This window comes from Labeo rohita, chromosome 10 (genome assembly GCF_022985175.1).
Source record: "Labeo rohita strain BAU-BD-2019 chromosome 10, IGBB_LRoh.1.0, whole genome shotgun sequence".
NCBI lineage: Eukaryota > Metazoa > Chordata > Actinopteri > Cypriniformes > Cyprinidae > Labeo > Labeo rohita.
In genome coordinates, this window is record NC_066878.1 from 12,139,685 (window position 1) to 12,163,227 (window position 23,543).

General features: G+C 36.4%; 1 protein-coding gene across 6 annotated transcripts in view; it reads left to right on the forward strand.

The window, feature by feature from the left end:
* cadm2a (cell adhesion molecule 2a) overlaps positions 1-23,543 on the forward strand; it is a 572,131-nt gene that overhangs the window by 526,866 nt on the left and 21,722 nt on the right. For all 6 annotated transcript variants that reach the window (XM_051121608.1, XM_051121609.1, XM_051121604.1 and 3 more), the window contains 4 exons: positions 226-363; positions 15,996-16,157; positions 17,471-17,561; positions 18,409-18,587. In XM_051121608.1, the coding sequence (XP_050977565.1) occupies positions 226-363; positions 15,996-16,157; positions 17,471-17,561; positions 18,409-18,587 (570 nt within the window). The remainder of the gene's footprint in view (positions 1-225; positions 364-15,995; positions 16,158-17,470; positions 17,562-18,408; positions 18,588-23,543) is intronic.

Below are 23,543 nucleotides of genomic sequence, written 5' to 3' on the forward strand. Positions count from 1 at the left end.
AATTTAAATTAACTTCATTGAATGACAAAAAACCCCAGGCAAAATAAAAGAACTGGGGTAGTTCAAAGAAGATGATAAATAAAATATCTCTAATCTTTTTCCATTAAATTCACACTCACCTGCTGTTCATATTTTGAACTTACTAAAGTGCTAAGCCATCTTTCTCTCTGTCTTTCTTTTTCTCTTTCTCTTTCTCCTTATCTCACTGTTTTCTTCAATATTTAGGTGTGCCTAAGAAACCAGAGATCAATGGACTCACCAAGCCTGTGTTGGAGGGAGATCAGATCACTCTGACCTGTGTGACCTCCGGCAGCAAACCTGCGGCTGATGTCCGATGGTTCAAGAATGAGAAGGAGGTCAAAGGTGAGGAAAGACGATGTAATATGACTGAACTCACATTAACACTTACAATGACGTTTTACTGCATTTAAGTACATTTCATGAGTTCACCTGCCTATCCAGTATTGACCGTTAATGGTAAACGAACTTGGCTTGCTGTCCTTAATGGAGGCTCGAACCCGAGCACAGTTCAAACTTCGGCCCCTCCCCACCACTCAATGTGGTACTACCTACCCTAATAGCGGACGTACGTCTCCAAGATGTCTGTTAAAGATCACTTGATCTGGAAGGCATCTGCAGTGTATAAACATCTGACAGACGTCTGTAAGATGTCAGCTTTACATACGTTCTAAATCATAAACATCTTAAAGACGTCTAATAGATGTCTATTTGACATCTGATAGGAAACATCCAACAGACTTATTGCAGATGAGCAAACACTCTAAAAATTCCTTTTTCAGATGTAAATGCAGATGGGGAAGTGGAGGGATGCCGGAAGTATTGATGCTGGGACGGTGCAGTGAGTGCTGCTTATATAGGCTCGTAATTATGATTGACAGGACTGAATGATTAGGCTCCTCCCGAACCTATGTTTTAAAATTCATATTTTAAGCCCAGTACGGAAGAAAGAAAATGAGGTTCAGTAAAATATGCAAGTAACTACACTGTAAAAAACAATTTGTTGAGTCAACTTAAAATAATTTGTAACCTGTCTGCCTTAAAATTTTAAGTTCAGTCAACTCAAAAAAAGTGTATTCAACTTGAAATGTTAAATTATACAAAGTAACAACTTAGATATTTGAGTTGAATCAACTTAAAATTTTAAGGCTGCAGGGTAACATATTATTTTAAGCTGACTCAACAAATTGTGTGTTTTATTTTGTACAGTGTACTCATGTAGCATCATCCTCACAAGTCCATCAGCATTTAAACAATGTCCCCTCTTAGTCAGATAGAGAGGATAATAACATGCCATGACAGCATGTGAAGAAAGTAGAAAGTAGAAATTTGCTTTGCCATGCATACAGTGCAGATGGCATTGAGTGCCTTTGTCGCGTATTTGCCACTCTTCTAAAAATACAGCGGTTCTAATTAGCAACGAGGCAACGTTTCCCACGCTGACTGATGATTGTGTCTCCGGTGGACGGAACCTTGGGGAGAGGCCTTTACAGTGAAACCCCAGAGGATGAAGGCTTTTTTATGTCTTTCCAATGACTTTGTTTTGCAAGGATTAGCTTGTTTATCTGTACATTGCTGTGTTTAGTATTACACGGCTGTAAACTGTATTTAACCATACATTTAATGCCTGTTAATAATAACTCAGGGAAGCAACTCACAATGAACACGTTTTTGTATTACACTGTCCAGATTTTTAATTCTTTATTCTATGTAAACATGCACTATTTTTATTTTTCTCCCCAGTGTAGCTTTTTGTTTTGTTTGCTCACTATATTGAATACTGTACTGTTGCACTTTCACAGTACAATAAAGGCTTTTAAGCTTCAAAAAGGATGTAAAATCCATATGATTTATATTCTAAGTCATATGATAGATTTGTGTGATTGGCAGATTGAAATTCAAGTAAATATTCACTGATAATTTTCCCCTCCAGTGAGCTGTTAATTTCTGTGACTGAATCAAGACCAATTTTGTGAACCAGATCAGCCAATTAATCTGACTCAAAAGATTCATGAATCGTTCATGACATCGCTACTTCTCTCAAGAATGCACTGTAACAAGAAAAGCCTTGGAATATAGTACACCTGTTTTACTTTGTATATACTTTATGGCTGTTTTTCAGTTATTCTGGAGCCTTCATAGTCCAAGTTCTAGCCAGAATATTCTTTTAAGAAGTCACCGTTTGTGCCTTACACAACATGAGGAAATTTTCATTTTTGGGGTGAATTATTCCTTTCATCTATAACCAAGAAAGAAAGAAATAAGAGGAGTACCTAAAGCCTTAGCAAGAAAGTTTAGCCTCTTATCAGTGTCTAGTCAAGGGTTCTTATAATTTTGACTTCGAACAGGGATCCTGATTAGGCTCCTTATCAGATATTACGTCTGCGGTCAGTCCCTCTGGTCATTTGATAAACAGACAGAATTTGTGAGCAGGGGAGGATTTTCAGAGCTTATTTCATTTCATTAAGGGATCAGTGATGTTTCAGATGAGAACGGCAGAAAAGTAAGCTGCTTTGTTTGAGATTCCTTTAAGAAACTGATACCTGATCTCCTTACGTATGACTCAGGCTCGCTGTAGTCGCAGATAAATGATACAATCTTTGTATTCATTAACAATCTTGGTGTTTAGGTTAGGATGGATGTATTCTTTAATTAACAGTGATTATTTAAAGCAAGAAAACAATAGATTTGTATGCAAGAAAACATGCATTTAACCTTGATAGATGTTAAATGCATGTGAAATACGTTGCTTCAAAATGCTGTTGTTTTCTTTTAATTAACTGTGAATTTTTCTCTTCAGCCGTGAGGTCAGAAATTAAAACAGAAATTTTCATAGTCTAGGACTATGACTTTTTTTTTTGTAATGCAGATGCAAATTATTGTATGCGAGTCTGTGGCAAAGACATATTTCATCCATCAAAAATTCAAGAACTGCATTACCTAATGTGTATTTTTGTGAGCAGGTGGTGTGAACGAGAAAGTTGCATGTGGTAAATATATTTAGATAATGCTGCAAGCTTGTTGTGTGAACTCAGAAAGGGCTTTGCTAAGGTCTCTCTGACTTGTGTCAGTACACAGTCTCATAAAGCATGAAGTTTATGGGCTCTCAGTCGATTGCAAAGTGTCAGTCTTAGATATTTTCATCATGAATGTGTGTTGTGATGGATGGATCCAATAAAACAAGAACACATTTCAAGGATGCATGAAAAAGAGTATACCCCTGAGAGATGAAACGCAAATATATGCACTCAAAGGATGTTTATTACATAATTAGAACTTTCAATCAATTAAGTATTTATATCAAAGTTTTAATCAAGTGTAAATTTATGTCCCAGTCTCATTTTCTTTGTTAATATAAACAAAATAAAAAAATCTATTTTATATTTTTACCTTAACAGTGTGATCAATATTCTATTTAAAGCATGAATTTCATCAAGTTAGTGTTTTTAAGCATTTTAAGCATTAATTCCAAAATAATACCTCAAGGCAGTAACAATTTAAACAATATATTGTGTTCGTGAACATAAGTTCAGCTAAGTAACTTTTAACATTTTTTGAATTTTTCAGATCATCAGTCATCAAAGCTCAGTAAATTCTGGTCATAGACACAGAAATTTACTTTAAATTAAATTTATACTTTCATGTTTTTTATCCATGTTTTCATGCCATTTTAAATTTTATTTTGACATAACAAAGTGGTCATGTCTAAGTGTTTACTTACTTTTTAAATTAGTCTTCCTATTAATGCTATTATATTGTTCATTCAGACTGATTTGCGAGCGCGAAACATGCACGAACACCAGAGGCGGGATTTATTGCATGAACCAATCACAGCTGATCATAACCAATCATATCCAATCATATCACAATGGAGGCACTGCCTCCTCTCACATGACTTCCCCCATACATTCTCAGCTGCCCCCCACAAAACTCACCACACGCTTTAGGGGGTCTGTTAACACTTAATGGGCTCAGGGGAGGCGGGAGAGATGCGGAATGCTGCTTTAACTTTACCTGCTGGTGTCGCTGTTGGACAGTCAGGGCTGTACGCTTACTTTTTAGAAGCACTTGTGCTCCTAACTTCAAAAATTTTAGGAGCACCTTCTAATCAATAATAAAAAATCTGATTAAAAATTTGCCTTCCAATTATGAAGTGATATTTGACTTCTTAAAGTGATTTACAGGGGAATTTGGTTTTTACTTTTATGGCATTTTTCCAACTTTATTAAAAGTATGTCATCTTTTATGTAAATTTTTTTTATTATGTTTTTAAAATGTATTAGCTTTTTAAAATTTCTAATTAAAACAACAGAATAAGAACAAGTAGAATAAGAATAAGTTACCAATCAAATGAAATCAGTATTCATTCATTCATTTGATTCGTTCAAATAGCTGATTCGTTCAGGAATAAAGCAAGTGACTGTCTTTATAAATGGGAAATTGAATCGTCGACTCACTAGATTCGTTTTTAACACACGTTCATTTATAAAGGAAATACCACTGTGTTTGAATAGAGATGCGCAGCGGCTCAGGCAATAGTGTTATAGTCAGACAATGCAAGTCATTTAATATTAACTTCTTGTTTATTTAACTGTTGTATTAAATCAATATCTCATTTGCAAACTCCCTCAAAAATCATTAAAAGCTGTCACTCATCTTTCATCATCAGTTTATCGTGATCTCACAAAGTTCCACTGTAATCAATGAAGCTCTCTACACTGCACAATGAATCTTATTTACACTCTTTCTACACTTTGTTAAGGAAAGGATTCATGAGATATGTCTGTGATACATTACTCAATGTTGCAAAAACACATAGAAACCTTTGAAGCTCCCCCCATCGCAAACACAAATATGTGACCCTGGATCACAAAACCAGTCATAAGGGTCATTTTTTTCAAAATTGAGATTTATACATCATATGAAAGCTGATAGATAAGCTTTCCATTAATGTATGGTTTGTTAGGATAGGACAATATGTGGCCGAGATACAACTATTTAAATATCAGGAATCTGAGGTTGCCAAAAAATCTAAATATTGAAAAAATGGCCTTTAAAGTTCTTCAAATAATGTTCTTAACAATCTATATAACTAATCAAAAATTAAGTTTTCATACATTTACAGTAGGAATTTTACAAAATATCTTCATGGAACATGATCTTTACTTAATTTCCTAATGATTTTTGCCATAAAAGAAAAATCAATCATTTTGACCCATACAATGTATTTTTGGCTATTGCTACAAATAAACCCCAGGGACTTAAGACTGGTTTTGTGGACCATCGTCACATATGACGTAAATGCGACTGAAAATAGTCACACTGTAGAGCCCTGACAGCTTCTTTAGAAAAACGAGTGATTTAAACACTTTTCAATGTTATATTTTGTGATGCCATTTTAATTTTGTACCTTTTTTTTTCCTCATCCAATATTTGTCACTGGCCAATATATCACAAAATGACAACACATTAAAGCCCTACATATAATAAAATACTGAAGACAAAAAAAACAGTGAGAGAACAGTGTGAGTCTCTCTAGCTAGCTGTATTTGTTTTGTCGGGTTGTCTTGGTTTCTTTGTCTTGGTTTCATGGCAGAGAGGTGTAAGTAAACGAAAGGATATTGCTTTTCGGCGCTGCTCACTCCAATTGATCGGCCTGTTGTTTTCCTGTAGAGTTTCTCTCTGTCTGCTTTTGTATTTGCGGCCTTCCTGTCGCTGTGTTTGTGAGTCGTGGCAGCTGTTGTCATCGCGGTTTTCAGCACTTCTCCACCGCCGTGTGAGGCTGAACTGCGATAAACGCATTTATTTTGGAAGCCTGGACTGGGAATAGCAGTTGCATTATTGTGGGATCTCTGGGACTGTAGCAACGCTCAGCCTGGTATTAAATTTGTGCCGGTCTCCAGGATGCAAGACATCTCACACTTTCTCCCCCCCGAGTATGCAGAGCCCAAGATGCTCTGCGTTTGTGTGTGTGAAATTGACAGCTGTAATGGAATCCAATATCACCACCTCTCACATTCTCACATGCCCCTCTCTCTCTCACACACACTCTCTCTCTCACACTCTTTCCATCTCCAGCTCCTTATTTTCATCATTGGAGTAAAATTGTGCATCTGTTTATTGCATGTTAAACTAACCTGCAAATATTACATAGACCGCATCTTGGCAGTCACCTCTTCCGTACTCCATCTTGTGCACATACAGTGGGTTCACAAGTCTGAGTAAATATCCATCTGTTTTGCATTTTTCTAATCTAAATTTTGAACTGCAAATTATATTGTCAGCATAACAAGTGAAAAGTGAAAGGTAAATTTTAAAATATCTCTTGTTCGTTTTATTTTAAATTGTTTACGGTGTTGCCAAGTCTGCGGTTTTCCCTCAGAATTGGGCTGCTTTAACACTATTGCCGCGGGTTGTTTTTCATGTAAGCAACCCTAATAACATAATATTTAGCCCCTGGAATGCTAACTTTACCAGGGGGACCCTGCCAAAAAATGTGTATCTGCCCCCCCCAAAAAAAATTTGGCTACTTCGGGACTATTTTTGTGTAGCAACTGGGTGGGTTTTGTTGTAAAAACCTGGCAACCCTGATTGTTTATTTTATATACACACTACCATTGAAAAGACTGGTATTTTTTTTTTTTTTTTTAAGAAATTAACTTCTATTTAGCAGGGATGCATTACATTGATCAATGACAGTGAATACTTTAATATTATTACAAGGCATTTCAGATAAATGCTCTTCTTTTGAACTTTCTTTTAATCAAAGAATTCAGAAAAATGTCTCAGTTTCACTGATAATAATAATAAGTGTTTTCATAAGCACAAAATCATCATATTAAAATTATATCTGAAGGATAATGTGATACTGAAGACTAGAGTAAATTCAGTTTTGCCATCATAAATTATAATAGAATCGGAAACGATTTTGTAATATTGTAATAATATTTTGCAATATTACTGTTTTACTATATATATAATATAATATAATATTATATATATATATATATATATATATATATATATATATAGTAAAACAGTAAAATTGCAAGTTTTTATATATAATATTGATGACATGTTGATATTGATATAAATGTTAATATTGATATAAATATATATGAAATGTAAAAATGTACAGGTATTTAATGTGTGTGTGTGACAGCTTATGTATATATATATATATATATATACATACACACACATATATATATATATAAATATATATGAAATGTAAATATGTACAGGTATTTAATGTGTGTGTGCGACGGCTTTCTTACTCCCACAGCTTTTTCTTACATCATGTTGAGTGCAATCAATCAATAGTCATTAAAAATGGAATTCTAAAATGCCTCCTGTGTCTTGGCAGAAACATGAATAAAACATGCACCATAACGACATTTTCCATCAACCCTTCATCCCAAACCTCTGACAGCACCCTCTTCCCAAAGTCTAGTTTGAGTTTGCAAATGCAGTGCACGAAAAAAAGTTTTTCTGCAGTGTTGTTTATCTTTTAAAAATAAGATAAATTTAATTGAGAAGCAAACTTTTTTAAAAATGTATCTTGAATTAAGTTTTTCTTTTCTTGTTTTAAGCATAAATCTAACAAAGTTAAATGAGGTTTTAGTGATGTTTGTACTTAAAACAAGAATGAAACCCAGTTTGCCCATGGGGTAGGAAAAATTAACTGAAGATAAACGTCTTATCTAATGCAATTTTGCTTCTAAAGTAATCTTGTTTTAAGGATGTTTAGATATTATTACTAGAAAAAAAAATGACTGATTAAGACCATTATTTTTGCAGTAAGATGATATCAATATTCTCCTATAGAAGTATGGGAATGTTTCTCTTTTCCTCCTCCAGGATGATAAGGTTGCATATCCATCCCCAGACCTCCTTGAGGGAGGATAACTCCCCCGAGGAGAACTATGAGAACATGTAACAGATTAGCCGACAGGAAAATCTCCAGAGCAGATGAAAGAGAGAGTGATCGTCTCCCTCTTTTTCCTCCGGGGGTTCTGCTAAAAAACCTTTCTTTCATTCCATCTCACTGTTCGAATAGAAAATGGCAGAGTAAGGCAACATGTAATGATTATTTCTCTTATGCTTGAATTGTATGTACACACAATAAAGCACACAAACAGCTGCAAAACAATGAACTAATATCCATTTATTAAGGCAATACATGTTTTTTCATACACTGGTCGATTTTGAGATTTTAATACGTTGTTTCATACTAGTGGAAAGTAAACATTCAAAATACAAATCTATTATATAAAATATTTTTTGCATCTGTAGATTTCAATTATGGTAACTATTTTTAAAGGCATTATCTTAAAATAAGTTTTTGTTTTCTCATGCACTGAACCAGAAACCTTCACTTACAGCAAACATTACAATTTTAGTCTATATTAGTTCAAATTATACTTAGTCTATAAAGTTTTCATGGAAGTCTTTAATTTATCATTCACCTGATTTTATAACATTTTATTCCTAAAGACTGTAAAAGTTCATTTTTACCCTTGATTTTGATATATCAGCAAAACGAATAATGAAAATGCTGAACCTAGCATTATCCAGTGTTCAGATGGAAATGCAAAAATCCCCCACGCGAACAACCACTTAGACGACGTTCAGAAAATGTAAAATCTAACTGAAACTACTTCCAAATCAGCTGTTCGTGTGTTTAAAATGGCTGCTTTCTTTGTTTTTGTTTCACAGTGGTCAGTGCCTATACGACAAAGTTACACACAAAACATCTGCTCAGTCCTGGCTGGTTAGAACAAACACCCAGGTGCCTAGATAAAAGCTCAAAGCCGAACAAGAGAGAGAAAGAGTTCTTAGCGCTGCTTATGATAGGCAGGGAGACCGACGGTGGCCGCTGAGTCTGAACACACAGCGTTCCTTGCTGTTTAAGCTTCATCTTTCATCCTGGCTGCGGGGGCTGGGAATCAGAGTCCAACTTCACAGCGGCGCACGAGCTGGATAATCTCTAACGTGTGAAGAAAGAGAGGTCATTCAGACGGTAAAGTCTGTCTTGTTACAAGTATTTGATCAACACGACATGGCCTACATCAGACGCTTCAAGATAGGACGCAGGGTGACTGTGAAGTGATCGTAAACATGTACCAGATTGGAAAATGGTTTGAAATGTGGCAGTCAGACAGTTCTGCAAATGGAGATTGGGACTAGGTTCATTAGAAAGTCCAAGATGGTGCCAGTCCTACTCTAAAAATACTGTGTTGAGCTTTTGATTGATTTCTGGGCAGAGTTTTCATTACTTGTCAGGGGTGTGTTTTTTGTACGACAGTGTAATTTGTTGTTTAACCAGCAGAGTGTGATGCACTAAAGACTGTTTCCCCAGAACCGTAATAACATGTTTCCACCTTCATCATCCATCAACAATCTAGGAATGTTATTAACAGTGTTGGAGGTAACTCATTACAAGTAACACAAGTTATGTAATCAGATTACAAATTTTTTATCTCCTGTTTCCTATTCTTCATGTAATCAGTAGTTTGAGTGGTGCCCTCTACTGTACAGATGTGAATTTACATTTCCTTCAGCCAGGTGCTTCATGTTTGGTGTGAAAGGGTTTTTGCTGGTCCTTGAATCTGATTGGCTGAGAGGAGTGTGATATTCTAGTAATATCAGAACTCCAACCGTTTCACCATTTGTATCACTCCACTTGCATTATTTCTCACAGCGAGTGTCATGGTGAATGTCCAAATCCACTATAATTTTATAAATAATACTGTTTTTGTGACAGAATGTGGTTGTAGGAATTTATTAGGCAAGAATGTACTTGTACTTCAAATTTCATTGAACTATGTTAGTAATGAAGGAACTTGCAACCATAGTAACAATGCTAACAGTGCTTTGTGGGAAACACACCCCAAGTCGAGAGCTGTAGTTCCAATCACACAAGTTTGCGAATGTGCTTTGTAACTATGGTTTCGGGAAACAAATCATTCCATAGTTCCAACTGCACAACTTTGTAACACTGCAAATGTTCATTGAAACTATGGCTTCAGAAAACACTGATTCGTTGAACTATGTTAGTAACTGCTAAATTTCAACCACAGCTGGCTAACGATGCTTTTGGGAAACACACCCCAAGTCGAGAGCTGTAGTTCTAAACACAAGTTAGCAATGTTCTTTGTAACTATGGTCGTTGAACTAAGTTAGTACTGGCAGAACCTAAGACAACAGTTGGCTAACAATGTTTTTGGGAAACACACCCCAAGTCAAGACACAAAGTATGCAGATGTTCTTTGTGACTATGTTTTCAGGAAATGAAACATTGAACAAGTTACTATTGGTGGACCTTGCAACCATAGTTAGCTAACAGTGATTTTGGGAAACATACTTTAAGGCGAGAGCTGTAGTTCCAACTGCACAACTTTGTAACACTGCAAGTGTTTGTTGGAACTAAGGTTTCAGGAAACACTGATTTGTTGAATTTATGTTAGTAACGTCTGAATTTCGACCATAGTTAGCTAACAATGCTTTTGAGAAACACACCGAACGTCAAGAGCTGTAGTTCTACACAAGTTTGTGAATGTTCTTCTAACTATGGTTTCAGAAAACAAAAAGTTAAAGTTAGTAATGGCAAAACTTTTGACAGAAGTTGGCTAACAATGATTTTGGGAAACACACCCCAAGTTGGGAGCTGTAATTCCAAACACACAAGTTTGTGAATGTCCTCTGTAACTATGGTTTCAGGAAACGACTCATTGAACAAAGTTACTATTGGTGGAACTTGCAACCATAGTTGGCTAACAGTGATTTTGGGAAACACACTGTTAGTCGAGAGCTGTAGTTCCAACTGCACAACTTTGTTATGCTGCAAATGTTTGTTGCAATTATGGTTTTAGGAAACACTGATTCGTTTGACTATGTTAGTAACCTCTGAATTTCGACTATAGTCGACTAACGATGCTTTTGAGAAACACACCCCAAGTTGAGAGCTGTAGTTCCAAACACACAAGTTTGTGAATGTTCTTCGCAACTATGGTTTCAAGAAGCGAATAGTTGAACTAAGTAATGCCGGAATTTGTGACAATAGTTGGCTAACACTGCTTTTTGGGCAATACACCACAAGTTGAGAGCTGTAGTTCCAAACACACAAGTTTGTGAATGTTGTTTGTAACTATGGTTTCAGGAAACGAATCGTTGAACTAAGTTACTATTGGCGGAACTTGATTTTGGGAAATGCACTGTTAGTCAAGACAGTTTTGCTAATGGAGATTGGGACAGGAAAGAATCGTTGAACTAAGTTACTATTGGTTGAAATTGCGACCGTAGTTGGCTAACAATGATTAAGTCGAGAGCTGTAGTTACAACTGCACAACTTTGTAGTGCTGCAAATGTTCGTTGGAACTAAGGTTTCAGGAAACACTGAACTACACTGAACTATGTTAGTAACGTCTGAATAGTTGGCTAACAATGCTTTTGGGAAACACACCCCAAGTCAGGAGCTTTAGTTGCAACTACACAAATTTGCGATGCTATTTGCGAATATTCTTTAAAACTATGGTTTCGGAAAATGCAGAATCGTAAAATTTTCAGTAACAACGGAATTGCAAGCATAGTTGGAATAACAATGCCTTTGGAAACCACACCCTAGATTCTTAACAGATTACTGTGGGTGGGGCATTTGACTGACAACTGGGCAGGGCTTCCACACAGATTAGTGGGTGTGGCTTTTGACACCATGTGGGCGGGGCTCGTGACTCCAAGTGTGTCTCTGCCACCTGTGGCAAGTCTGATAAAACGGCTTATCCTGTGAATGTGCAGTTGCGTCCTAGGACGTGATATCATCATACTGTTAGCAGTCAGACAGTGTGCGTGTGTGTTTGTGTGTGTGTGTCAGAACAGCATCATTAATTCCAACCAGGCTCAGACAATCGCATCAACAAATCCCATCTCAGTCTAGCGTATTTGACCCTAGTGAAAGAACTGCCAGCAGGGAGACTGTTTGTGTGGATTAGAGAGATAAAATTGCACGGCACCAGAAGGAGCTTTTACATTGACACCCACACTGACCGTTTATGAAAGATATTTGAACAGTGAGCCATGGCGGAGAGCCGTGCCGTATGAGTAACTGATATTTATAGTGATCCTGGTTGGGGATTGGGGGGCGTTTGTTGAAATAATGTTGTCGTTATCGGTTCTCATGTCTCTGGGACATTAGGATTAGCGGTAGATAGATGAGATGGGCATTCAGGCGCTCGCTGCAGAGCTCCACTCACGTGTGGAGAAACTCCCGAGTCTGTCACCACAGGCAGAAGATTATGCCGCATAAATAAACACAAACTGACAATTTTTTGTGAGGAGATTCAAAACCGCTGCCTGGAATTTAAGCTCTCGCCATGCAAACGCACAGCCGACAGCCAACTTCAGTCAAATACACACATAAATATGCCTCCATCCGCTAGGAATGACCACTGTGTTTAGCCTGAGAGCAGTTCACGGTGATCGGATAAAGAACGCTTTTGCTCTCTCCCCTCTCTCTCTGTCTCTATCTTTTTCATTCTCTCTTTTTATATCCCTCTTGCGCGCCCGCTAATGGGCTTGCAAAATGGGGTAGAGGCGGCGGAGATGAGCTGCACACCTTTGTGCCTCCTGTTGTTCTAAATACCTCCCTTTTAGGTGGAAAACAGCATTTGAATTCAGAACTGCTCACAGCTGAAATGAAATGCTAATCTCACCCCACGTTTTATTCTTTCCTGTTCTCGGCTGCTCTCTGGGCTCACCATACGCCGTAGCTATCGCAGAGTTCCAGGAAAGCATTCCGGTTCCAGAAGGAGCGCGACGCTCAGCCTCAAATCCGAAAATTAGCGATATTTCACATCAAATTGAGTCACGTTGAATTGCATCCAACTATGTACATAATTACACGTGCTGATGTGTGTGTAATGAAGATTAGATACAGCGTTAACGCAGTTGTGTGCATTAAATGAGAGCTTGTGCGCGCACTGGTGAGTGCGCGTCTGTGATAATGTTCATAAATATTAATGTAAAACATGCTGACCTTAATTTCAATTCTGTCTGCTGGCAAATCTCACCCCTCTCATCCACTCACAAACTTACTGAGAGGGACAATCGAAGTAGACGTTGATGATGAACCCCCATTATGCTGTTTTTTTTTCTACAGGATGGAAGGATGAGTAGTTGTTGAATGTATGGATGAATAGATAAATAAATAGATGTTGTAGGTGAATGGCGTAATAGATTTAAGCAGTCAAATCAGTAGAAAGCAAACAATGTGCTCATTGCGTCGCGATGCTAAAGTGCTGCATGAATGTGATGGTAATATTCAGATGAAAAGTCACATTAGAGAAGGCGTGCGATTGGCTGATTGCCCTGTCAATGCAATAATGGCTGTTTATCATTTTCACAATCAGTCTACAGATTGGAAAAGGTCAAACTGGTGGAAATGGAAAAAATAATAATCCTAAACAACTGAACTAAACAATCTGGACCCACTTTAGGAAACTATAAGTGAGATATTTTTAGCGAACAAACAGCTCAGGTAAATTAAACATACATATGTACACCTAAAAATAAGGAGACAAACTATACATAAACAAATAAATAAATAAATGAAAAAAATGAATGAATGCGTGAATGAGAGATCAGGAGTATCAAATAAATTCTGAATATTTATTTATTTACTTATTTATTTAAATTAATTAATTAATTTTTTTGTAGATTTCGTGTGGGTCAAAATTATCGATTTTGCTTTTATGCAAAAATCATTGGGATATTAAGTAAAGATCATGTTCCATAAAGATATATTTTGTAAATTTCCTACCATAAATATATCAAAACTTAATTTTTGATTAGTTATGTGCATTGCTAAAAACCTCATTTGGACAAATGTAAAGGTGATAATGTATAATTATAATAATATAATAATATCTCAGTTTCCAAAAATAGACCCTTATAACTGGTTTTGTGGTCCAGGGTCACATATAGCACCTTATATTATTTTTTGTTGTTTGTTATTCTTATATATTGCACTTTTTTCCTCTCATTTCTTTTTTCTGGCAATATTTTATGTAAACGCAATCATGCCAGTAAAGTTTAAAACTTTAAATTGAATTATACTGATCAAAATAGCCTATTATAATATTGTTTGCTTCCTAATTGTGTAAAGTAAATGATGTCCCATAAGTTTTTGAGTTAAAAACTGCATAACTGTTAACAGGAAGGTGAATTTACTAAAACTCTCAAACACAACAAAGGAACTGCGCCTACACATTTCCGAAGACCACCACTCGCTACAGAGTTGTTCCAACTGTATCGTGCGCTGAAGTTGATCTAAAGAAACTTCTAAAGCATGCTGGGAATCTTCACAGGATCTAACCATGGGGCGGAACAGACTTTCCACTTCCCCATCTAATTGCTGAGAGTGTTTGTCTACTCTCAAATGAAAGTTTTCTCGCTCCGTTCGCAGCCATACAAAGTGTTATTCATCTGAACGCTCTTATGAACAGACTAACAGTCTGTTTGTTTGTTTGTTTGTGGTATATCCGGAATAAAAATTTACCCCCAACCTCTAGACTGCATCCCATAAGCATCGCAAGAGTAAGAATACCCAAAGAACTGTACCTTCCTCTCTGCATGTATATATGTGTGTGTGCGCGTGTGTGTTCAGGTTTCTAAATGATATCTTCTGCATGCTCAGATGCTCCTGAGCGGGTGGCGACACCCCCAGAGGAAGCTGATTGACAGCTTGGCAGTGATAGCAGGAGTGATTCGGGGAGCAGAGAAAGTGAGGGGGAGCAAATGGAAAGAGAGAAAGAATAAAATGAGTCGAATAGGCGAGGTCTGTGTGAATTCGTACCTTACGGTTGGACCTGCGACTGAAGGTTTTGGAAGGAGTGAAGTCTTTATCTAAAACTCAACAAAACATGATTTGCACTAATTTGTTCAATTTTTTCTTTGTGTTACTCACAGTTGAAACTACAGTAAATAAAATGATGATGTAAATGAGGTACTTTGTCCGATTTGAAAGGTTCAGATTTTGACTACATATGGAAACTTCTAGCGGTTCCAAATGATGCGAGTTATAGAACTCTTTGAAATTCTAAAGAACCATTTCTGGTTGGTGATTCTATGTAAGTAATGTGTTTGTTGGATAAAATGAGCTGGATGTCCTTACATTTGTTTAGTAATTTACAATCTTAAAGATGCAATAATATCCTTTTGAAGAGAAATTGTAGTATTTGTTAAGCTCATTGAGATGCAGTGGATTAATTGCCTTGGATTTGTATTGTAAGTGCAACTAGACAGCGGCGTGTGCAGCATAAGCCCATAAACGCAGAAGCCATTAACACATTGAAACAAACAAAACAAAACACAATCTGTTGTTCAACTAATGGAGTTTTCAGTGAGGAGTAAGAGGAGCTGTTTTACTGTGATAAATGGCTCATGTGCAACACTATACATCAGCACTAATTCTATAGAAGAAAATGTAGGCTAAATTAATTAACATTCAGTGAGGATTTACTCTGTAAACCGATTAAATGAACCTGTCACAATTACAAAAAGTAACTCTGGCTTCGTTTGCCATGAGAATTCAGCTGAGTTAAATGCAAAAAAACAAGAATTGGATCAATATTTTCAACTTTGAGAGAGTCAGATAAGAGTTAAAGTTTTACTTTTACCGGTTTTATCCAGTTTCGGATGCGAGAGAAGATAGAGGCAGGATTCGAGAGCATTCCAAACACAGTGATGTGCGTCAGTGGGTGGAAATAATGAATGCATCTCAACTCTGTCTTCACACAACTAAAGTTGATGTTTCTATTGAAACATCAAGTCTTAAAAAAGAGTAGTGCATCTTTCTGAACCCCTGTGTTTCACAATACTTCAAGTTCTCACTGTAACTTTGACTGTAATGTATGTGAAACTCTCAAACACATGACAAACATGTTTCATCTTTGTTATGCTGTTTTTATTGCCTCTCTTAGGTGCCAAAGAAGTGAATGCCAGTGGCAAGACCTTCACAGTGAAGAGCTCCCTGCAGCTCCAGGTGAACCGGCATGACGACGGTGTGGCCTACACTTGTAGAGTTGACCATGTGGCCCTAACTGCCACCCACGAAGAGACCACACAGGTCTTGGAGGTCCACTGTGAGTACAGATAAGTCCCGACTCACACCAACATCCCATGATAGTCAAAACCATATTGCTTAAACCTGATTCTACAAATGTGATACTGCTTTAAGTCTTTTACAAAGTAATGAGTTGAATTTTTTCTTATTTTTCACTGAAAATGTCTAAAATCTCTTAATTTTGATCAGTTTCTTATAAAACAAGGAACTGTATCTTGATTTAAAGGGATAGTTCACCCAAAATTCTGTCATTAATTACTCACCCTCATGTCGTTTCAAACCCATAAGACCTTTGCTCGTCTTTGGAACACAAATTAAGATATTTTTGATGAAAACCGAGAGCTTCCTAATGCTGCACAGACAGCAACGCAACTACCATCTTCAGGGCCCAGAAAGGTAGTAAGGACATCATTAAAATAGTCTATGTGACATCAGTGGTTCAACCGTAATGTTATGAAGCTACGGTAATACTTTTTGTGCGCAAAGAAAACAAAAATGAGGACTTTACCCTCATGTCATTCCAAACTCGTAAGACCTTCATTCATCTTCGGAACACAAATGATGATATGTTTGATGAAATCCAAGGTGTTTTTGATTAAATGCATTGTGGTACTATCGCGAATGCACTTTGAACATTAGCACAAAAGAGAGGAAATTGTTGAATAAAGTCCTCATTTTTGTTTTCTTTGCACACAAAAGTATTCTTGTAGCTTCATAAAATTAAGGTTGAACCACTGATGTAACATGGACTATTTTAACAATGTCCTTACTACCTTTCTGGACCTTGAACATGTCAGTTGCTTTGCTCTCTTTGCAGGGTCAAAAAGCTCTTGGATTTCATCAAAAATATCTTAATTTGTGTTTAAAATATGAACGTCTTATGAAGGTCTTACGGGTTTGGAACGACATGAGGGTGAGTAATTAATGACAGAATTTTCATTTCAGTGCGAATATACATTTACTTGTAAACCAAAATGATGTAAGATAAGTCCTGTTTTCTGAGAAACTGATCAAAATGAAGACTTAATTTCTTTGAGTTTTCAATGACTTGTTAAAGTTACTATGAAAAGCAATTTTGGCAACTTTTAATCCTAAAGCATGGTGTTGTGATGCAAAGATTATGCAATAATTACAGAGAAAAAATCATTAACTCGTTAGAGTTTCTCTTTGAAGTGTTGACATTTAATCAATCTACTGAGATGCAGTTGAGCATTTGGGCCTGAGCATCACGTCACATCACTTACCTTTGATCTCCGTCGAGTGTCATTCCTCCGCTTGGATGCTGCTGTCTGAAACAATATTTCTTTGTTCGTCTCTCTGTCTCTGTCATAGATGCTCCCTATGTAGAGATCAAACACTCCATACCAGCCCCACTGGAGGGGCAGTACCTCAAACTGGAATGTGTACCTCACGGAAACCCCTCGTAAGCATCCGCAATTTATCAGCGTCTCGCTGAATGATAATGTTTGCAAAGTGCTTTGGGAAGATGCTACTGCACCAAGGAGAAATTGCCCTGCAGGCAGGCCTATGGCTAGCGGCTTATAACCACATGCTTGCATTAATGTGATGACTCATAAATGTGATTCTGTTGAAATTAAACAGCTATGAATATATGACCATAAATTCACAAGGAAAACAACATTAAGGAGCTCTTAGCTCTTGGTACAACCGAAGCTAAAATAAGGCCAGGGTTTCAAATATTCCCAAAGAAAAAGGCTGAGAAATCTTTGATAAACTTGGGTATTTCAAATTGCTTAGTTTAAAGCTAAAGTTAAATACTCTCTCAGTGAATTTTGCATTCTCAAAGCCTTTGCTGTAACTTTGTGGTGTTGTCTTTCCATTGATTTTAGTATTAAAGAGGTCATATCATAAGAAATCTAATTTTTCTTGATCTTTCGAGATCAAGGATAGGAGATCTTTTGTTAAAAGTCTTCATTGTACTAGGAACTTTCAGAACTCAAGCCCTTCAGAACGTTTTGCTGTAGAAAAGACTTTTGTTGACAGCTAAGCTAATATTCCAATATCATACATCTGAATTCATGCACACATATTATCACTCATATTTATGTCAACAATGCCTGTTTGGTGTACAGAAACTCAGTCTACCCAGTCACAGTGATCTAATAATGTAGCGCCCGAAGCATAGGATATTTAAAACCTAAACTAAATAATAAAAGTATGTGATATGACCTTTTTAAGCAAGTGTCCTATCATGGAAAAGATATTGAATTATGTTTTTAATTAAAAGCTAAAAATCCATGTTTCATCAGGCCAGACCCAGTACTCTGGACTAAAGATGGAGGAGAGCTGCCAGACCTGGACCGGGTGATTGTTGAAGGAAGAGAGCTCACCTTCATGTCACTGAACAAAACAGACAACGGCACCTACCGCTGTGAAGCTACCAATCACCTCGGCACCAGTCACGCTGAATATAAGCTGGTTGTTAAAGGTGAGTGACAGACAGATTACATTAACATGTCTGTTAAAACTAACGCAGCTCTTGCTGCTCTCCTGGAAAGCATCTGCGTCGTTAATTAAACCTATCCTGCTAATGACTGTCATTTTATTTTAAAGCCTTTGAAAGAAGAAATCCCTTAAAAATTGGCCTGAAGGACCCAAAATATCTAGCTTAAACGATTAATTCAGCCAAAATGTAAATTCTGTCATCCTTTACTCAGTCTCATGTTTTGTTTTGTTTTTTTAACTTGTATGACATAAAACGGAGTGTCTGTTTACACTAAGTGCAAATACTGTTACTAGAGGCTATTTACACTAACTCCGCCCACCAATGTGTGATTGGGCTAGACAATATTACAAGACATCTGTTAAATTGATTCTTTGATGCAGTCAACCTGAGTTCGAATCCCCCTTTTGCCAAACTCATTCTTCTCCCTTTTCACATCACATATCACATCAGAAATGCATTTATTTTCAATGAAAATTAATTAAATAATAATAAGGTGTTTATTGGGTAGGGTTAGGAGTAGGTGGGCTTTATTGTTCCAATAACGCAGAAACCATTTAATAATTGTAATAAAATTGATCATTTACACTCAATACTTTAATATGGCTGCATTTTGTTTTCTTATATACTACAATACTGACATGGAAATATCTGCCACTAAATAGTATAAATAGCATAACTACATCCATTTTATGAAAAAATCAATGGAACCCCAAACTTTCAAATTTTATTTTGTATCACCAGATTACATTTCAAACCATCATACAAAGTAACCATATTGTTTCAGAAGATTTCATACAAGTTATGGATTAATTTAATTTAATCTATTTTCAATAAAAATAAAGAAAATAATTGAAATGTGGGAAATGAAGTTTATCGGGTTAGGTGTAGAGAGGGCTTTATTGCCCACAATAAGCCATTTAATAATTTGAATAAAAATTATCATTTACATTCAATATGTCAAAAGTTTACTGAGGTGCACATATCTGCCACTAAGTAGTAAAAAAAAGCATAATTTATTGCAAAGAAATATGCTTTTTTCACTATTTGCACTTAGTGCAAGTCACAAAAGAAAATATTTTCAAAAATGTCAGCTGTTTGTTTTATTAAAAAAAAAAATAACCAAAATGTGGAAAATAAGGTATTTATCAGGTAGGGTTAGGTGTAGTGAGGGCTTTATTATCCCAATAAGACAGAATCCATTTAATAATTTTAATATAAAAATTATAATTTACATTCAGTACGTTCAGTACATCAAAAGTTACTGTTTTTTAATGTACTACAATACTGAAGTCCAAATATCTGCCACTAAGTGGTATCACCACATTTGTAGTCTTTTAATGAGTGAGTTGATCAGTGTTTTGATTTGATTTAAGAGTGATTAAAAGATTAAATTTCAATCCGTTCATCATACAAAGTAATCATATTGTTTCAGAAGATTTCATACCAGTTATGGATCATTTAATTTAATTTAATTTAATTTAATTTAATAATATTTATAATATTGGCAAAAGTTAGGAATCTTCTATGTTGCACAGAAGAAAGAAAATCATACACGCTTGAAAATAAATGATGACATAATTTGACCGCCTCAAATATTCCTTTAATTTAGTGACAGTGTTCCAAAGACATAAAATCACCTATGCAGCAACCCACTTTTCTCTGTCCTTCTCTGACTTGGTTTAAGAGAATGAGTTTCACCCGCTTAGCATAACAGCAAGGCATGATGGGTCTCGATACACCCTGAGGTTCAGAGGCTACAGTGCGTCCACATCTGCCGTCTCTTTCATCAGAGGCAGCTGTGCGGATACGCTCACAGGCTAAGAACGGATATGACTGTGGGCATCGAGCGGAAGAGTCTCTCCAGCCCCCCTGCTTCTTGTGCCTCTGCCTTCTTGACACTAAACCCTCCAGGCTGGAAAACTCTTCCTCCACCTCTCCGTTCAAGAAGTTTCTTTTCTCTCACTTTCTCCTTCTATCACGGCTTTGTATCCTCCCACAGGGCGTCTTAAGAAGATTTAATTAGCCGTTATGGTGCAGTGTAGGGGTCCAGCCAGTGGCTCATTGAAATGTCAGGACACTATAACAACAAGGAGAACCAAAGCTCTTAATGATGTTGATACTATAAAACTGACACCTTCTCTGTAGGAATAAAAAGCTAATTGGGTGTCACAAATATAAAGCACCATGTCTGAATTCATTACTGTCTTTTTAAATGGCAAAACATGATGCCGTCCTTCCAACGGTGATTAGCACAAAACCCCGAGCAATATAATGGTCACTGTCCTTGATCAGATCACCTTCCTTGCATTGTGCCAATTGAAAACGCAATATTACCTGTTCAATATGCAGCCGATCGCTTTATATTCTACGCAGAGGGCTGACATGTCAGCGGGGTACTTGAGTGAGAAGTGTAGTCAATATTACTATTCAAATCTCACCCTTAATTAAAATTGGGCCATGACATTTAAATAAGATATTAGAGCAGGCCAATAGTATCTAGACTGTTTGAACAGGTTTGAACACTTTAATAAATCTCTGAATCTCCCAACTAAAAAAATCAAAGGCAAAATCTCATGATCTGCTAGGTGCACTTTTAAAATGAGAACAATTTCTGTTATATAGCTAGGGGTTTTAAAGGTGAATTTCTGCAACACTAGTTCATCAAGAAACATAATGAATGTTTTTAAAAGTTTCCCAAACACCTCTGTGGTCTACCATTGGTTGGTCAAACTGACAGCAGACTCACTCTATTGGCTGAGTTAAGTATTGCTATGCTGGGCTGGCCAAATGATCAAACAAACAGAGCAATGTTTTGATCGCAACAGAGACTGTGTTTACAGAAACTGTAATTCAACTGTGTTGCTAATGAATAATGGCTTATTTGTAGTCTCTGCATATTAATCTAGTACAGAAAAAGTTTTTTTTTACACCCAAAACTCTTACAACCTTTCTTACAAAATAATTATCTTTCTAATTACACAATCTTGTGCAAAATGACTTGCTCTTGAGAAAATTATCAACTACTGTATGTGTATGTTAACATGCATTTAGCTGATAATTTCACAAGAGCAAGTGATTTCACACAGGATTTTATTATTTGAAAAATAATGACTTGAATAATATCTTTGCACATTTTTATGTTTGTTTGAAGTGTTTCTTGATATTCCTGGGAAGGAATCTTCTATTCTGTGCTAAGTAACTTTTATTCATTCAGTGCTAAATGCATTATAAATATTATACTTTGGAAACCAAAAAAAAAATCCCGTTTGATCCTTTTCAAAAACTCCCAAGGCTCCAGATATCAGTAGTGGTGCTTGATAAAGCAAGCACTTTTGCTATTGCTCTTACTCAGAGCTATGCATTTGTTGATATTCATAACCCTAGGAATATCAACAAACCCTTTTTAACACTGAAAGTATTAAACTATAATAATATGTGCAATTCTCCCAGCATTGTTTGTGCTACAAATGTGAACGATACCTCAAATAATAGTTTGCTAGTGGACGGTACATTAAGGGTGCTTTCACACCTGGCACTTTGTTTCGGAACCTGGTCCGTTACCCCCCTTAGCTCAGTTCATTTGGGCATATGTGAACACAGCAATCGCACTCGGATCCGTGCCAAAACAATCAGTTCAGGCGATCTCGGCTCGACTGAAAACGAACTCTGGAGCAGTTCGGTTGTAGTGACAAAGCAATCCAATCCAATGGACCAACGAACCAGACTTTATCACACTGTATAATGGGTAATTACAGTTCTGTGAACAGCAGTAGCTGTGTTGTTTTGCTATTACCACTTAAAATGAACCTGTGAATGTCTGTGTGTGTTAATTAATATAAGAATAGCTACAAAAAAATGCAACAAGCCCACAAAGCTGTTGTTGTTCCATCCTGATGGATGACAGTTGAGTGGAATCCTGGAAAAAAACATGGAACTTTGACCAATGAGAGGACAGTTTACTCATGCGTGACTTGTATTAACACATTTGGTCCATTTAGAAACTTTGCTGTGTCAAAACGAACCACACCAAGAATAAAAAGCAACATTGTAATAATTTTAATCCCTGTTTCGGAACAAAGCAATTGATCTACACGTGTGAAAGCACTCTAAATCTGCTTGAAACAATGCCAATACGCAAACAAAACACACTAAAAATTCTTAGTAAGGGCCTAGCAACATCCTGAGTTTTGCATGGCCAGGCACCACTCACATTTCCCAGGATTTAAAAACCTTGCCGTGAGCTGCTATTTACTAATGTCAGCTCCTGGAACCTATGGTCTGTCTAATTTCTAGTTAGCCAGCGCTGGTAGCTGCTGTGCAATTTTGAGCTATCAGTTGGATTATTCTGCTTGTCTGCTTGAGTCCATTAGCACGAAGGCAGACTGGTGATTTAGCTTATCAACTTGAGCCCAACTCTCCTCTTGTGTCCTTATCATTGCGCTAAACATGCTTTATGCATGCAAAGCAGCTGCCAGCATTACGCTGATTGTGGAGCCAGAATCAAGAGGCTTGAGTGATACCTGCTGTTTTTAAAAGCATAAATCGCTCAATTTAAACTGCTCCTTGAAATTTTATGAGATTAAAATAGATTGGTGTGAACATTGCTTTTGAGTAACATGTTAGCTGGGCTTTACACCGAAACAGCATTGGATGGAACCTGACTTATGTCCTGCAAAAATGTATGTAATATTTAAATAAGAGGCTGAACAATAAATAATCATTATGGGCTACAATTATCTGTCATGCTAATAAATATTTAATTATCTTTTTTTTTTCCTTATCATGTACAATTCAATGACATTCCAAATCGAGTACAACCCAAATGTATATATATATATCTATATCTATATCTATATATCTATATCTATATCTATATATATATATATATATATTTTTTTATTTTTTTTTTTTTTTTTTTATTTTTTTTTTTAACCAGTT